Source organism: Ursus maritimus, unplaced genomic scaffold, assembly GCF_017311325.1.
Source record: "Ursus maritimus isolate PB19 unplaced genomic scaffold, ASM1731132v1 scaffold_7, whole genome shotgun sequence".
Classification (NCBI taxonomy): Eukaryota; Metazoa; Chordata; class Mammalia; order Carnivora; family Ursidae; genus Ursus; species Ursus maritimus.
In genome coordinates, this window is record NW_024426885.1 from 41,439,024 (window position 1) to 41,456,809 (window position 17,786).

At 56.2% G+C, this 17,786-nt stretch overlaps 1 protein-coding gene across 1 annotated transcript; it reads left to right on the forward strand.

Annotated features, from left to right (window-relative positions):
- Positions 1-186: 186 nt before the first annotated feature.
- MMRN2 (multimerin 2) lies at positions 187-15,450 on the forward strand. The gene is made up of 7 exons (XM_040624547.1): positions 187-380; positions 7,922-8,050; positions 8,145-8,251; positions 8,353-8,433; positions 9,170-9,334; positions 9,501-11,216; positions 14,237-15,450. Exons 1-7 carry the CDS (start codon positions 217-219, stop codon positions 14,620-14,622), a joined length of 2,748 nt encoding a protein of 915 aa, XP_040480481.1. The 5' UTR covers positions 187-216; the 3' UTR covers positions 14,623-15,450.
- Positions 15,451-17,786: the final 2,336 nt, after the last annotated feature.

The window sequence follows — 17,786 nt, forward strand, 5'->3', positions numbered from 1 at the left end:
ACCGGCCTGAGTTGTTGGCTGCCTCTGTGGGGGACGGTGGAGGGGGGCCGACGGGGGGGCCGGACAAGGCTCACCGGGTGGGCTGGCCCAGGCCACTTCCTCTCTTTGTTGTCCCTGTGCTTTCTTTTCCTTCTGAGACTTAACTCGAAGACGACGTCACCCTCACCAGCAGTTTGTGGAGTCACTTGCTGCGGCTGAGCCTGCCCCACTGCTGAGATGATCCTGACACTGCTGCTTGGCCTGGGGGGGGCCCTGGGCTGGGGGCTGCTGGGGGCCTCAGCCCAGGCCCCAGGTAGTGGGTTCTCGGATCCACACAGTCCAAGGCCACCTGGGGTCTGGAGGGCAGAGGCTGAGGACACCGGCAGGGACCCCAGCAGACGGTAAGGAGGACCTCGACCTTGGGGGAGGTCATGTACAGGATCTGAGTCCCAGCTCAGCCAGAACAGGGTTTCTTGGGACTTCACTTACCCATCTGTGAAATGACCTAATATTATCTACCTGCAGGGCCAGCTGGGAGGCTGAATGAGGTGCTAGGTGCCAGGCTCCCTTCAAGAGGCCACCCCCAGGCAGCCCGGACTGGGCGCCACAGGAAGTGCCCTGCCTGGCCCATGGCAGGGAATGGACCTAGAGGTCAGGCAGGAGCATTTCTTGCCACCAACCACTTAGCATGGGGTGATGAGGGACAATAGTTCCAGAAATTTCCAGCTGGCCTGGCAGTGGCTCCTGTTCTTTGAAGTAAGTAAACTCTGACAGTTGAGCCTAGGTGAGGCTGGCCTAGCATAAGTCATAGAAGACAGACGCTCCTGGGGACTGGATTTTTATCTAAGTGCCCTGGGGGACTGGTGTGGGTCCTCAGGCTGGCCCTGAGGGACAGGCAGTGAGCAGACAGGGTGCTCTGCTCTATTTCCAGAACAAGGAGGAAGCACGGCATCCAGGGAGCTCCGCTTCAGTGCCCCTCTGGAAATGGGTAGGATGGTCTTGGGACTGAACCAGGATACCATTTTCCAGTCTTGTATTTGTCCAGGCCCGGGGCCCCCTGCTGATAAGTGCTGCGCCTGTGGGTTCCTCCTCCAGGGCCTCCACTGTCAGAGCAGCACGTCCTTTACGGGGTCCATCTCAGGCTTGTCACCTTGCCAAGTGTTATCTCAGCGAGTGCTCCCAACAGCCCGTGTTGCCGAGGAGCCCGAGGCTCAGAGAGACTAAGCAGCTGCCCCAAGATCACACAGCTAAGGAAATCTAGAACCAGGATCTAAGTCTGACTTCAGAGCTCATGCTCTGGTCCCTGAGCACTCAGAAGCAGCGCTGACCCCCAGATGTGCCTAGTATGCTTGCTGCACCCCTGCCCCCCCCCCAGATACACACACACACACACACACACACACACACACACACACACACACAAACCAGGCTTGGTGAGGGTGTTTATATGGATTTGGAGAGTGAGAGGGGGTCAGCTTACACCCACCCAGAGTCTTCCATTAGGCTCGCTGAGATTCACCGTCACGTTGGCTTACAGAGTGAATTCTCCTGGGACAGTTCTAGTCAGCTCTGACGCTTCAAGGTGAATGTGTTTTTGGACACTTTCCCGAAAGCAGATTTGCCCACGGAGAGGAAAGAATAAGCAAGTGCTCGCAGACTCTCAGGGAGGGAGGGGCTGGCCAAGTGGGGAGGAGGGGGTCCCATCTCTGCCCCGCCACTGGGCCAGGTCGGCGCTGGGTGGTGCGGGTGATTCTTGGTGGGGGACTCCAGCCACCCAACTCTGATTTCAGGTCCAAGAACCAAGCCTCCCTTCCCCAAAGCCACTAGCTCCATGCCCCTTTCTTTGGGCTGCCTGCTTCCTTTTGATAAAAGAGAGGCTCAGGGTTCCAGGTGGATCAGAAGAAGGTAGGAGACATTCCTCTTTCTCCACACCCCCTTGGCTGTGGGGAGGGACTCGTGCGCTGCCCCGTGGAGCTCACTCAGCCACCCCCTCGGCGGTCCCAGTGTGCGCGGAGCATGTGCGAATGTACGTAGAAGGGCGGGGAATCCAGGGGGTCCCAGCAGGCCTGCTGGGTCTCCTTCCCACACCCCAGAAGCTGTGGCCCCCACAGGCCCCACTCAGGTTGTCAAGGCCTCCGGAGGGGCTGGTGTGAAAGGAAGGAAGTGCTGCTCGGCTTCCTCGGGCTGATTGCTTCCCGTGCTCTGTAAAGGGGGAGGCGGAAATGCTGCTCCAGCCTCCCTCCTGCAACAGGGGGAAGGGGAGGTGGGGCCCGCAGCATCAGGGACAAGCCTGGTGGGCCCTCAGCCCCTGGCCGCCGGAACCAGGCCTCCCAGCCAGCCTTTGCCCCCCACACCTGTCTCTGGTAGGCCCTGGTAGGCCCTGGACATGGGCCCAGATTAGACTATTTATAAGGAGAAGTTCGAACAGAACAATTTGGTGCCAGATGCTTGGTCCCGGGGTGGAGGCAGGGCAGGGCTGAGTGCTTTCCACGGCTCTGGGACCCCAGCAACATGTGTGTTTGGACTCCGTGGGAGGAGGCTCTTTTGATGCTCCCTGGTTTTGGTGGGATGGGATTGAGCCCCGATTAGGATGTGGGCTCCTCAGAGCCAGGCGCCCCCTGCAGGACGGAGCCTGCGTGGGGGACCAAGCTGAGCCCTGGGCAAGGTGCCCCATCTCCACGTTGAGGTTACAGCGCTGCTCTCTCTGCTGTCTCCATGCTGTGAGGCTCAAGGGAGGGGGACGTCACCCAGCTTCTAAGTGACAGGTCAGAGCATCCACTGGGCTGCAAATCCCAGGTGCCCGCTGCCCCGTCTCCCCCGAGATGGGTGGTAGTGTAGGAGGCAGCTCCCAGCTGCCCAGCTGGCCCTGCCCGCCAGCATCAGCTCCCGTTGGCCCACGCGCAAGCAGCGTCTGTGGTTTGTTGCAGCTGAGCGCTCGTGGCCAGAGGAGTCACGCAGACGGCTGGAGGTCACACAGGAGCAGGGTGGAGCCCAGGCCACGGGTCATGGCCATGGCTGCACCTCCTGCACCTGTTCCTGCTGTCAGAAGCACAGGGCCCTGGGCACACTCAGGGAACCCCCACTCTGGACATTGAGTCGGCCTCAGGGTCCTCTGCCAAGGCCCCTTTCCAGCTCAAAGACAAAGCCCTGCAAAATTCTCCCCCGGAGTAGTCATATTCAAGGCCGCATTCAAGGTCCCAGAAAGCAAGGATGCTGAGAATACATCCTCCTCCCCAGAAAGGCTTAAGGGGCAGCCAGAGGTGGGCTTCATTGGCATTTAAGTGTCCCAGTGTACGGTGGCAGCAGCACATCCATAATGCGGGAGGCTCCGGCTCTCAGCCCTTTCCCTGCTAGAGGCTGGCTCCGCCTCCCCCGTAGCCCCTCCCTCCATCCCCAGGGAGGGGCCGGAAGTGGGAATCTTCTCCACATTTCCAGGACTGGGGAGGGGGGAAGGGCCTTGCTCAAGGTCACCCTGAATCCAGGGGGACGGGAGGGGGGAGGCCCAGGCTTCCGAGCTCCCATTAAAAGCTCCAAAGGGGCCAGCAGACACTCTCCTGACTGGGGCAAAGCCTCAGGTGGGGGTCGTGTCAGAGGCCCAGGGCAGCCCAAATCCAGCTGGAGGATCCCCGCACTCATTTCTAGGCTGGCCCCAGGAGATGAGGGTGCAAAGAGGGCTCCGTGAGAACAATGGGCGCTTCTGCGAGCTGGGCTGGGGGCTCAGGCTCAGAGGGCCAGCACACGGCTGCCAGGAGCTGGAGGAAACCAAAGCAAAGGTCAGGAATGTTCCCAGGGCTTCTGGGCCAGCGGCCTGTACTATGCCAAGGGGATAGGGCTGCCAAGGGAGGGGGAGCATAGGCAGGGAGAATAGTTAGAGCCCGAGCTTTGGGCAGATCAGGAGAGAAAGTTCCTGGGCAGGAAGGGTGGGCAGCACTGCTTCCCGTTCCAGGAGCTCGAGGTGGAAAGTCCCAGTCACTGCCTGGCAGGCTGGACCAGACCCAGCTCGCCTGGGCACAGGCCTTCTGGACCCTCCACAGCAGTTCAGAGGGTGAGCAACAAACAAAACTTTGTTTTGAGTGGGTATTTCCCAACCTCGGCACTACTGGCATTTGAAACTGGCTAATTCTTGGCCGTGGGGGGTGCCGGGCTGTGCTGTGTGCATTCCGAGGTGTTCAGTGGGCACACTTGGTGTTTGCCCACTAGATGCCAGTCTCACGGCCACCCTCCCAGTGGAAGGAAGTCCCTTAACCCCCCACCCCCACCCCCTGAGAACCACTGGTTTAGAGAAACACTTTTCCTCAGGCCTGAGCCCATATTCCAGCATTTCCATGCGGCCCAGGTGGGGGTGGGGTGGAGGCTGGAGTTTCTGGTCCTGGAACAGCCTGTGCAGCTGACTGTCTCACCTGTGATCCCCAAACTCTGGGTCCAGACCTTTTGCAGTTGCTCTTTCCGTGTTGAGTGAACATTCTTTGCCTAAAATCAGGGCCAGCTCCATGGGCATGTGACCGGTCACACAGGGCGTGCCCACAGAAGGGTCTCTCACTTGGTTTAATCTCTGTTGTTGTCCCGCATTTTCTTTGTGCACTGGACACTACAAATTATGTAGTCCGTCTCATGTAAAATATTTACTCTCTCTCCCTTTATGGGAAAGCTGTGCCGACCCTCTGGTTTAGAGTCAAACCTGCAAAGTTGGTTGAGACAGTCAGAAGCCCCTGCCCCACCGGTCCCCAAAGGCAATGATTTTTAACTGTTTAGGGGAATCCCTTGGCATTTACCTCTGTGTCTCTAACTAACATGTTTATATTGCTAGTTCTTGGGAAGTAGCATTATCTGTGATTCAGCTCTCATTCCCACTCCACACCCCAAGCCCAACATGCGTGCATAGGCGTGCAAGAAGGCATGCACGTGCACGCGTGTGCACACACGCGCACTGCCTATCCATCATCTGCCCATATTGTCGTTTTGAGTATTTACGTTTATCCAACTATGTATGTTACTCAGAGTGGAGACTTGAAAAAAACCTATGAATCCTCCCCCATCCCCTGCACACTTCATATTTTTGGTCTTCCTTGGAATAAACAACTGTATTCATTTTTTTGTTTCTTTGGCTTTGTTCCCTGTCTTTATTCTGCTCTCTTCACTTTGATTGATAGTTCAGCTGGGTATAGGATTCTAAATTGGAAATATTTTCCTCTGTACTTTTTAAAAGATTTTATTTATTTATTTATTTGAGAGAGAGAGCAAGTGCGAGCAGGGGAAGGGGCAGAGCAGGAGGGAGAGGGACAAGCAGACTCTGAGCGGAGAATGAAGCCCGATGTGGGGCTTGATCTCATAACCCTGAGATCATGACCTGAGCCTAAACCAAGAGTCAGACATTTAACTGACTGAGCCACCCAGGTGCCCCCATTCCATATTTTGAAGGCAGTTCTCCACTGTGTTCGAGTTTCTAGTGTTGCTGTTGAGGGGTTCAAGGCCATTCTAAGGGCTGATGTGTGTATGTGTGTGTGTGTGTTGATTTTTCTCTCTAGAAAGTATAGAATTATCTTCATTTCCAGAGTTCTAAAATTTCATGATGACATTGAGTTTATTTTCATCATATTGTGGGCCCTTTGAATCTGAAGGTTCAAGCCCTTCACTTTTGTAATATTTGCTTGATTTTTTTTTTCCATCAATGATTTCCTCCCTCTGTTCTCTTTCTCGAATCCCATTGTTCGGATGTCGGATTTCCAGGATCTATTTTTCTGATCTTTCCTCTCCTGTTTTCTCTTTCTCTCTTTGCTCTTCTTTTAGGAAAATTTCTTTAACTTTACCCTCTAACATTTCTATTAAGTCTCTTTTGCATTTCTACTGTTATATTTTTAATTCCTGAGGGTTCTTTCGTTCTCTGTTCTCCCATTTTTAAAATAGCTTCCTGTTCTTTCTTGGATGCAGTAACTTCTCTTATAGATCTGGGGCTATTAATACAAATTTGAGGGACTTCTCTGCACAGTGTTGGTTTCGTCCAAGCTGATGTTTTTCCCAATTGCTTGTTTTTGACCTCGCTCTTTTGTAGTAGAGACTTTTCTCGGGGGTCATCTTGGACGTCCGCCTGCTTGAGAGTAGACAGACTAAGAAGCTGATGGGAAGCTGGGTGTGCGGACGGGGCTTTCTGACCTCTTTTGTCATAATATGTTCTGCTGGGCTATTTCACTGGGGGAGGCCCTGATGTCATTGTTTTTTAGATCTTTCCTCTTGAGTGGGGTCATTTTCCTGACAAGCTTTTTCAGTCTGTTGCCAAGAGGGTAAAAGCTGGCTGCCAGGCTTTTGGGAGCCAAGTGAGAAATTAGGCTTGTTGAGGAGGGGGGTGTCTCAGCTTTCAAAACAGATATGGTCACTCAATTCCCCTCAATCCTTCCCCCTGCCCTACCCCCATCTCTGTGTGCCTGGTAGCCCCAGGACAGAGGCCAGCTCCAGAGAATAAGACCCCAGCCCAATAGCCACTCCATCTCCAAGGCCCTGAGTGCTGCCTCCTAATATCTGACAAGGGTGGCCATTTCTCTCCATATCCACTGCCATCACCCATGGCCCCTGCCAGTATCTTCCACCTGGATCCCTGACACAGCCACCTACCTCTGCCTTGCCTCTTCTTGTCCTTTCTGTACCCAGCACGGTGGCCCTGTCATGTCACTTCCCCGCTCAGAGCCCCCACAACTTTCTGTGCTTTCAGGACATGGTCCGGCTCCTCCTCTGGCACTCAGGCCCCCCCAGCCTGGCTTCTCCTTACCTCTGCAGCCCCTCCCCTGCATTTCAGCAGGCCGTACACCTCTGCCACAGCTCCTGGTGCCAGATTAGCACCTCCTTCTGAAAGTCTCCCCAGGTCCTGGCACCGTCCACGCCCTCTGAGATTGCCTGCTTTTCCCGGGGACCCTGGAGGGAAGACCTGTTCCGCCATATTGGCACTGAGTGCCGCTGGGCTTTAGCCCAGCCCCCAATGCCCAAGAGGTGCTGAGCCGAACTGAGCCATGCAGGTCATTGCCACTTGCAACTCCGGAGAGCTCCGTTCTGGGAGCTGATTAGCAGGTGAAGGACCCTCTGACCTATTCTACTGAGCCCATCAAGCTTGCCACCAGATCAGTGCGCTGGGGCGGTGCCAGCCATGAGCACCCCTGCTCCTGGGATTTGCAACCACACACACTGGTAAAGGGAGAGGCTGCCTCTCAGGTGTTCAGGATGCTGAATGTGACCCCCAAACCATCCTGTAGGACCTTTCCCAGAGAAGGGACTGCTCAGCTCAGCTGCCTTTTCCCACAACCATTTGAAAGCCCATTTCCATAATGGCCATAATGGGGAGCAGCCAGGGAGCAGGTGCCCTCCCTGCAGCCTGGTCTGTGGTGAGGAACGATGTGAGTGGTGACGGGGCAGGGCCGCGGTGTTCGTTGAGCGCTTGTCAGGAGCCAGGCCCTTGGTACTCACCCGCACACTTGGAGGAGGGTATTATAATCTCCATCTGAGAAATGGGGAAGGGGGAGCTCCCTAAGTGCCTCACTCAAGGTCACACAGCCCGAGGATGAAGGATTCGAACCCAGGACCCTCCAGCCCCAGCAGCATTTCTCCCTGACACCAAGAGAAACAGTGGGAGCCCTTCCTGGCTCCGTGGGTAATTTTGCTGTGTGATTTTGGGGGCGCTCTTCAGCCTCTCTGTGCTGACCCCAGTTCGAGGGGCTTCCTGGAAGGCAGTGGAGCAGGTGCCCTTGCAGGTGGGTTTCGTGGAGCTTTTGTCCTGGAGCTGAGGGCTGAATAGTGCAGAGCGCTCCCCTCTAGGACTAACGGATTCTAGAATCCCGGGCACTGGGTGGGGCAGGGAGGCAGGGGGAGGGGGGCACTGGCACCACTGTTGACCTCTAGGAAGGGTCATGTGGGACCTGGGCGTGGCTCAGCAGCCCTCTCCTCTGGCTTGTTTTTCCAGTAACTGGTGCCCGTACCAGAAGTCCAGGCTGGTCACCTTTGTAGCTGCTTGCAAAACAGAGAAATTCCTCGTCCACTCGCAGCAGCCATGTCCACAGGGGACTCCAGACTGCCAGAAAGTCAAAGTCATGTGAGTGGGGGCAGGATGGGGCAAGGCGGGCCGTCCATCCGAGGCCTATGCTGACTCATCCTGGAGTCACTAAGCTGGCCCCCTCTTTCCCCAGGTATCGCATGGCACAGAAGCCGGTGTACCAGGTCAAGCAGAAGGTGCTGGCCTCCGTGGCCTGGAGGTGCTGCCCAGGCTTTGTGGGCCCTGACTGCCAGCACCACGGTAGGGCTCCCCCTGTGGCTCCCTCCCCTCCAACCTCTGACCCTAGAGGTCAGGCAGTTCCTCTGACCTGTGGGGTCACCATTGTTGCCTCCTCTCCGCAGATCCCACGGCAATCCCTGAGCATGAAGATCTAGGTGATAGCCTCCAGGAGCCTTGGGATGGGCCAGTCGGCTTTGAACCTGGTATGATTCTTCCCTAGAAGGTGCAGGAAGGGCAGGCAGGCAGAAAGAACCCACGTGCCAGGCCTTTCTCTTCTCATAGGGCAGTGCCATTTCAGGAAAACTCTGTGCCCAGAATCAGCAGGGGCCCTTCTGTGGCTCTGTGTCTGCCTCCCCCCACACCAAGGAGGCCAGAGTCACAGGGCCCTCCATTACTACCTGCTGGCGAAGCACACACACCCTTTTCCTTGACTCCATTTTCTGGGAAGGAAAGCTTCATCTGGCACCTTTCCTGCCCCTTGAATGGTACAGGATTCCATGGCCTAGAAGAAGCTCTCCTATATGCATCATACTATCCTTGGTCTAGAGTCAGCACAGAACCACTAAGAGGCACCATTTGTGAGGCCTTTCAAGGCTGGGCCATGTTTGGGATGACGAATGAGTTTCATCATGCGGTGAACTCCTACCTTTAGACAAGGACTGCCTCAAATGATGTGGAGAGGCCATGTCCACACAGCCGAGGAGGCAAGTGTGCTGTGATTGATTAGTCATGTCTGCTGTGGGTGCCGGGATGAGGGTGAGGGCTCAGGTGCCATGCATTTCCCCTTCTGGAGCTGAAGGCTGCTAAGCTCCTGCTCAGAGGACATCAGCACACACCTCCCTGATATTTCCACCTGAACTTGGAAATTAACTTCTCTGTACCCGATCCACCCAGGCCTTGGGAGTTAGACCTCGACACTTATCTCTCATGTGTCTTCAGGCCACCCAGCTGCAGAGCTCAGCAACGTCATGCAGCAGCAGGAACGCCTGCTGGGAGATCTCCAGAATGACATTCACCAGGTGGCAGATGGCCTCCCGGGGCTCTGGACGGCCCTGGCAAGCAACCTCACAGCTGCCACCATTGAGGCAAATCAGACAGAGCCTGGTGAGTGGCAGGCTCCAGGGGCTGAGAAGAGCCTGCTCATACCCGAGGGGACGAGAGGAAGGCCCAAATCTCAGAGGACTCCCCCCCCCCCCCCCGCTCAGTCCTTGCCCAGGGAGGGGGGGGTCTGCTCCTGCAGGGCTTGGGTAAAAGCGTGTCTCTGTTGCAGGGGTGCCTGGCAGATCCTTGGAGCAAGTGCTACTGCCCCACATGGATGCCTTCCTGCAGGTGCATTTCAGCCCCATTTGGAGGACCCTCAACCAAAGCCTGCACAGCCTCTCCCAAGCCGTGAGAAACCTGTCTCTCGATGTGGAGGCCAACCAACAGGCCATCAAGGGGGTCCAGGAGGGCACGGTGGCCAAGGCTGACTTCCAGGAGCTTGGGGCCAAATTTGAGAGCAAGGTGCAGGAGAACGCCCAGAGAGTGGGGCAGCTGCGGCAGGACGTGGAGGAACGCATGCACGCCCAGCACCTCTCCCTGCAGCAGTCCCTCGCCCAGGTCGAGGTGGACGTGGACGCCAAGCTGAAGAGGTTCCTTAAGGCCCAGGAGCCTGTGGGGGCCAACGGCAGCCTGGTCCCAGCAGCGGCAGGGGCAGGCGCCAGGCCAGAGCCGGAGAGCCTGCAGGCCAGGCTGGGCCAGCTGCAGAGGAACCTGTCAGCGCTGCACACGGCCGCGGGCCGCAGGGAAGCCGAGTTGCAGAGAACCCTGGCAGACATGAGGGCCACGCTGGCGCAGCACGTGGATGAGATCAAGGAGCTGTATTCGGAGTCCGATGAGACCTTCGATCAGATCAGCAAGGTGGAGCGGCAGCTGGAGGAGCTGCAGGTGAACCACACGGCGCTGCGCGAGCTGCGGGTGATCCTGATGGAGAAGTCGCTGATCATGGAGGAGAACAAGGAGGAGATGGAGCGGCAGCTGCTGGAGCTCAACCTCACCCTCCAGCAGCTGCAGGGCGGCCACGCCGACCTCATCAAGTACGTCAAGGACTGCAACTGCCAGAAGCTCTACTTCGACCTGGACGTCATCCGCGAGGGGCAGAGGGACGCCACGCGGGCCCTGGAGGAGGCACAGGTGAGCCTGGACGAGCGGCATCAGCGCGACGGCTCGTCCCTGCAGGCCCTGAGCGGCACGGTGGCGGCGCTGTCGCGGGCGGTGGACGCGCAGCGGGCGGAGGGCGAGCGGGCGCGGGCCGACGGGGCGCGGCTGCGGAGCCAGCTGCGGGCGCTGACGGACGCGCGCGGGGCGGCGCACGGGGACATGCGGGCCGAGGTGGGCCAGCTGCACAGCTACTTCACGGCCCTGCTGGACGACGCGCTGCGCCACGAGGCCGTGCTGGCCGCCCTTTTCGGGGAGGAGGTGATGGAGCGGATGACGGAGGAGGCGCCCGACCCGCTGCCGCTGCGCTACGAGCAGATCCACGCCGGCCTGCGGGACGCCGCCAGCGGGCTGCAGGAGCAGGCGCTCGCCTGGGACGCGCTGGCCGCGCGGCTGGCGACCCTGGAGCAGGTGGCCGAGGCCGGCGGGCCCTCCCCGGCCGCGCTGGCGCGGGAGCTGGAGCGCCTGGACGCCGACCTCCGGCGGGCGGGCCGGTGCTGCGAGGCTGCGGGGGCCTCGTCCCTCAACGGCTCCCTCGGGGGGCTGCACGAGGCGCTGGCCGCCACCGAGCGCGACTTGGAGCGGCACCAGCGCCTCTTCCACAGCCTCTTCGGGAACTTCCAAGGGCTTGTGGCGGCCAACGTCAGCCTGGACCTGGGGAAGCTGCAGGCCATGCTGAGCAGGAAAGGGAAGAAGCAGAAAGGGCTGGAAGCTCCCCGGAGGAGGGACAGGAAGCAAGCGGAGACTTGGGCGGATGAGCCTGGCAAAGGGCCGGTGCTTTGGGAGGCAGGTGAGTTCCTGAGCCCAGGGGGACGCTGGGGGAGGCTGGGAGGACAGGGCTGTCTGCTAGCAGCTCTTCGGCCTCCGAGGAGGGGAGGTGAAAGAGAACGGGGTGACCAAGGGTCAGGACTACTCAGGGCCAGTTTTGCACCGATCTGCCTTTCATGCAGGGCCAGGGGCCTCTATGGTACCTGAAGTAGAAGCAGGTAGAACTCACAAGAACCAAGTGTCAGTGAGCGGGCAGAGGCCTGCCATGGGAATGTTTGAGGCTCCCAGATACCCCGCTGGCTGGCTGCCACTCGGCCTGTAGAGCGGAAGGGGGCAGGCCTCCCTTTTCTGCGTGCCACAGTCCCTTCATCTCAGCTCTTCCTGTCCACCCTGCCTCACCCCATGCGTCTTTAATCAGCTCCCCCGTATACAACTATGGGAACAGGGGCTGGTGTCACCTGCCCTGGGCAGTACCCCGCAAGACGGGAATCCAGGGAGGGCACTGGGCCCTGAAAGGAGCTCATTGTGCTAACGTAGTTGGCCCATCTCGCTGCTCCGCGCAGGTCCCTTGCAGTGCCTTTCTTGGGCTTGGCCATGTTGAGTCGTCCTAACAGCACCACAGCTCATCGTCACTGCCGTCCTACCTGCGGCTCAGTCAGGGGACGTGTCCCGTTCATACTGCTAGTAAGTGGCACAGAGAGCCCTGGACCCTGTCCAGCTGTCTCTAGGGTGCTGGCTCTTCTCTGAGAAAGGCCCTTGACGCCTGGTCCCTGCGGGGCCCCAGGGCCTGGGCAGCTGGCTCTGAGGCTGACGTGATGTGCAGCCAGCCTTCCGGGCCCCTCCCTGAGTGTGGCCCTGGGAAAGGGACCACTGGACTCCGTGCCCCAGGTGATCCTCCGCTGCCAGAGAGGCTGGCGTCGGGGCTATGGCCACCTGCTCATCCAGACACAGCACTGGGTACGAGGCCGCTATCCGGGCTGTCTATACCCTGGTGTAGCCTGGCATGTGGGAAGTCTGAGGTCTGACCCAGGATCCCAGCCCAAGCTCTCCCTGTTCCTCCAGCTCTCCCTCCTGGCCCTGGAGGCCTGTGTGCCTGGGGGCGGTAGACAGAGCACAGTCTCAAGCACCACTTACTCGTCTCGGTTTCTTCCTCTGTAAAATGGGCGAATCACTACCTACATCGAAGGGTTGTTATGAAGACTAACAGATCCATGTACTAAGTACCTGACGTAAGGTATAACATTTAGTAGAAACCAGTCAACGTTTTCCCGTTTCCCCAGCATTTTCAGGGCCGAGGCTCTGTCTGCCTATACTAAGTCTTCCATCTTTTTTCCTCTTGCGAGTGGTGCAAGGCCTCAAGTGCCTGATGGTTTAGGTGTCTGAGTTTACCATTGCAATATTTTATTATTTCAAAAACATTTCTTCCTTAAAAATAAAAATTCTCCCTTATTTGTCTTGTAGAAAGGCCATAGGTCTTGAATTTGTGCCTGCAGGGAAGCCCACCCTCAGTTTACCTGCCAGCAAATCAGTGAAGCACAAACCTCGAGCCTTCTGAGGGGCAGGTCGGGCCCAGGGGCCGGGAGGGTCGCCTGGAAAGCGGGACTCTCAGGGGCAGGCTGACTGGCTCGCGGCAACGGGTGCAGAGAGGGCCAAGTACCAGCAGAGGGCGCGCTGGGCGGCCATCCCTTCGGCTGGGCGAGTGCCCCACCTCCTGGCTGCTGGGGGAACTGCAGAGCCAGCCGCGGGTCTTGGACGTGACACACTTACTACAAAATGGGAAAGTTATTCTGACCTCTCCAGTTCTCAGAAAATTTTCCAAAACTAAAGAAGAGCAAAATTTTGACATTCACAAGACTATTGCTGGACCGGGAGCCCAAGAGCTGGGGCAGTAGATGGGATTAAGTCACTAACCACAATGCCAATTGTCCCTCCTTTAGGACCTTGCTTGGTTTTATCCCCTAAGAAACGAGGAGTTTGGTCTCAATGAAGAGACACACAGAGAGCGATACAGAGAGACACACAGAGAGTTGAGGGAGCACATGGGGAACATGACCTCATCTGTGCCAAGTTCAGTGCCATGGCCAGAACCCCCCATGGGACTCACCCTTTCCACTTCCTGGCTCTGTCCCCACCCCGCCTGAGAGTCTTGGCCAGGCAGTCGGGTTGGCTCTTTCCTCACTGTACACTCGCCCTCTTCACGGGGAGGCTCCCCGTGGCTCCATGCCTGTGTGTGGGCCTGGCGGGCCTCCCACCTGTGTTCTCTTCGTCTCGCTTGTCTTCCTGTGGCTGGCTAAAATGCGTCTTTACCTAGAAAGAGCACCAGAAATCAGGAGATCCAAGGACAGCTCCCAGTGTGGTAATTTATTGTCTGTCATCTGGAGCCAGCTTTCCCTTTCTGGGCCTGTTTCCCCATCTGTAACCCCAGGGCTCTGTGCCACAGTTTGAAAACACTAAGATGACCAGCTTGAAGAGTCTTCTTGTCCGGTCCCACCTGCTCTCCTCTCTCTAAGGTCCTGTGCCAGACGTCCAGCAGGAAGGATCCTTTGGTGTTCTTTCATTCTCTCCTCTGTTAGCATTATTACCTGGAAGATAGATAGTATTTTCTCTCTTGCCCTTGAGTATCTCAAGATCCCCAGTAGGTGGCAGTAGTGTGCAAGTCAGAGATGCAGGTTCCTGCCCTATCTTGCCATCGGCAAGCCACGCAGCTTTGGACGACCAGTCAAGCACTCAAGGCTCAAGGTGTCCTCAGAGGAGGGGTACTTACCTCTCAGGATGCTGGGAGGAAAAGGGAACAATGAGAAAGTGCTTTTTAAAAATGTACACTCGAAGAGACAACGGACTTGTATTTTCCTTCCTCTCAGTGACCTAGTGAGTATTGGCCAGTGGCTCCCACTCTCTGAGCTGCTATTGGGAACACCTAGGTTATCTGGAAATAGTGACCTATTCCTACTTTAATAAGATGAGAAAGGCAGGTCTCAGGGTTTCGTTTCCCATCTGAGGGAGTGAGAGATGGTCACTGAGCACTTTCCTCCTCTATTCCAGGCTCCCCTGTGGCCTTCTATGCTGGCTTTCCAGAAGGCACGGCTGCGCTACAGGCGGTGAAGTTCAACGCTACTTACATCAACATTGGCAGCAGCTACTTCCCTGAACACGGCTACTTCCGAGCCCCTGAGCGCGGGGTCTATCTGTTTGCAGTGAGCGTTGAATTTGGCCCAGGGCCAGGCTCTGGGCAGCTGGTGTTGGGAGGTCACCATCAGACCCCCGTCAGTTCCACCGAGGAGCGGAAGGGTGGAAGCATGGCCACGACCTTCACGATGGCCGAGCTGCAGAAAGGCGAGAGAGTGTGGTTCGAGTTAACCCAGGGCTCGGTCATAAAGAGAAACCCGCCAGGCACCACATTCGGGGGATTCCTGATATTCAAGACCTGAACGCCGGGCACAGCCCTTGACCAGACGTCGTGGACTCGCCCAGCGTTCCTTGGCCTGGAGCTCCGGCCAGGGTTGGTCTGGAGACCCATCCCGCTGGTCTAGTTCTTCCCGGAAAACTGCAGAGACGATGCGGTATATGTGGCCTTCCTCTAGACGCACTGGGTTTGGCTCTTTCTTAATGGCGAGAAGAACTGGAATGCTTCTCTCTGGGCAGAACCCGGCCCGGGGAGGTGTGAACCCGAGCTTGGCATGCCTCCTGAGGCAGCACGGCGTGTGGGCCCAGCCCTCGGCCGCACCCTGGGTCCCACAGCTTCTTTGGTGTGTCGCTCCTGTGGTTGGAAACTTTAAACCATTCTCCCACTTCCTTTCCCTAATCTTATGCTAGAAAATCGTTCCTCTGCAGAAGGAAGGTGTTTAAAATGGAGGTGACATTTTGGATATTGTTGGAAACAGTCTGTACCCACTACAGGGCCGTCGGAGAGAACTGAACCGTTTGACTTCTGTTAGAAACGGGACAACGGCCTCGTCGAGTTAACCGAAGGAAACAGTATTATATTTCCCTCAGGTTGGGTCCTTCCCTGAATTTATCTGTAACCTTAATTTCACTTCTTTATCTCCTCGCCTCCACAAGATAAAGGCCGACACGCCAAACATGAACTCAAATGTGTACAGCCTTCGCCTTTTTTTTACTTCCTCCACTCGCCGATGACCGTCCTCATTCTTATTAGCATCGCGAACCAGGAAGGAGGCTGAGGGAGGAAGTGAAGGACGATTGTCAAACTCTCCCTCGAGAACGATCAGCTCTGGAATAAAAGCAATGCCCTTCAACTCTCTGCCTGGTTTATTTGTGGAGAGCCAAAGGATTCGCTGAAGGAGGTAGAAATAGGGGACAAAATGCAACTATTTGGGATAAATGTGACTGCCCTGATTCCAGGCTGTACTTGACTTCACAGTTCCAGTAAGTTCTACATGGCACACGCAGAGCCTCCCCAGCAGGCAGTGGCGTGAATACTGGATTAGACAGGAACACTTGGAGTTGCAACAGTTCCCACAATATCAACATAGGATTTTCAAAACATTACAGACCCTAGAGCAAACAGGCTGGAGAAAGCAGCCGTCTAGTTGTGAGGAAACGTGTGTGTTTTGGTCATTAGGTATCCGATGTGTTGAACATACTCTTCTGCATAACTAAATTGGACTGGACTGGGTGGTGAAAAAGGACAGGAGTTGGTTGTCAGAGTTAACAAGAGTCTCAGCCCTTCTCTTTGTTTCCTAAGGGTCATTAATCCAAACCGTTGTCCCTCAGAATTTATTCACCAAGCTTCGTGTGCTCCATATGCTAAAACATTAGCGTTAAAAGGAAGAGTGTGCCGGGCCGCTCTGCCACTGACAGTAAATCACCGCCCCCTGAACTTTTTCCGCCTGTAGAATGAGGTGGTTAGTCTAATAGCTTTCAGTAAGTATCTTGGTGTTTTATTATTTTGACCACAGATTTGACTCTGGCCTTCCTGCCCTTCCCTCTGGCCAGGGCCTCTTGCCCAGCGTGGCTCTCAGTTGCCAAGACTAATGCCAACCCAAGGCATGATGTACTGGGGCCATTCCCGACCAAAGGTTGGAAAGCCGGTAGCCCGTGGCTCTTGCCGTGTCTTCCTTCTGCCCCATCTCGCTCTTATTGGTCAAGCTGTACTAACGACTAAGTGGAGATATTAGGACAGTGTGGTCTTACCAACTAAGATTTCCATTTGGAATGCATTGCACATTTAAGCAGAGCGAATTGATCTCCATAAGGGGCACATGCCCTCTGCCGGTGCCCTTAACAGGATTATAAATGCAAGTGCTAACTGGTAAACTCCGCCAGCAGCGTGGATGAGTCGCTCCAGAAGTTTCTGGGATGAGAACTAGAGACAATGGTTCTTTTAAATAGGATGCTTTCCATGCAACAAAACCAATTTCATAAAACCTTAATATCCAGTTTAAGTGCAAATTTCCTGCTTAAACACTTCTATAATGAAGACACCCGTTTAACAATTCTAAAGTTCACTCGACAGGTTTCTTATCTCCACTAAGGCATCTAGTATCTCTGGGTGCAGACTCTTTGCCAGTGCCCCCCAAACAGACCCCGTTACCCAGACTAATGTTAAGACACCCTTCACTTGTGGCACCCAGAACAAGGCAATGGACTGAGCACAGAGTGGTACCATACTTCCCAAATCGGAGGGAAACACGGATTCAAAAATAATACTGAAAAACAAGAAAGGGTGCCATAAGCTGATCAGAAAATTTTCACAATTTCTGAAAAATGGGAAGTAGAAGGATCAAGTATAAAATGAAATAGCAAAAGGAAACCATAACCCAAAACATCTGAGACTGTTGGAGATGGGAGCGATTTCAGGGGAACCCCAAACTCAAACTCAGCCCCTAACAGGCTTGAGGGGATGCGTGGAGGAGGAGCAGCCGAGGGGCAGCCGCGGTGGGTCCCAGCCGTCGCCTGCCCGTGCTAAGCGGCCAGCAGCGGTGGCCTCTGCCCGGAGCCCGGCAGCGCGGGTCTGTCCTGGGCCCCCAGCGGCGGGGCGGTTACGGACTCTCGAGGCAGGAAGCTCCCAGGCGACGTGGATAACCCAAGGCCCGCGGCAGTCAACCCAGAGGTGTGTCCCCACGCAGCACAACATGTCAAAGTAACACCTGACCTCTGCTTTTCTTTCAGAAACAACTTGTGTTTTAGGAACACCGCGGAGAGGATATATATGGTCTGTAAAGACTGTTTCCGAAAGCTCTCCCTTCCTGTCATGCTCCACCACTCCGCTGGTATCCCGTGACATTTGTCTCAAAAACACCCGCACCTCCAGCCCCGCTCTAGCCCGCTCAGCGTTCCTCCCCCCTCCTCTGAAGAAAGCTCCCCCAGAGCCGGCCAAGCAATGACAAAACTCACTGCGGTGGGGAGCGGGGTCAATACGCGGAGGGGAAAAGCCTGAATCCTAGGCAAGCAGAACGGAGCACTTAATTTTTGCTCTAACAAACCGCTGTTGCCCCATAAAAACAGGCAGCCAAGGAACACAGAACTGAGGGGAGCAGGGGTTCACCAAACACAGAGATGAGCGACCATGCCAAAGCGCCCGACCTTTGTGGAAAACCAGGGTCAGGAAGAAGAGGATCCCAAACTCAAA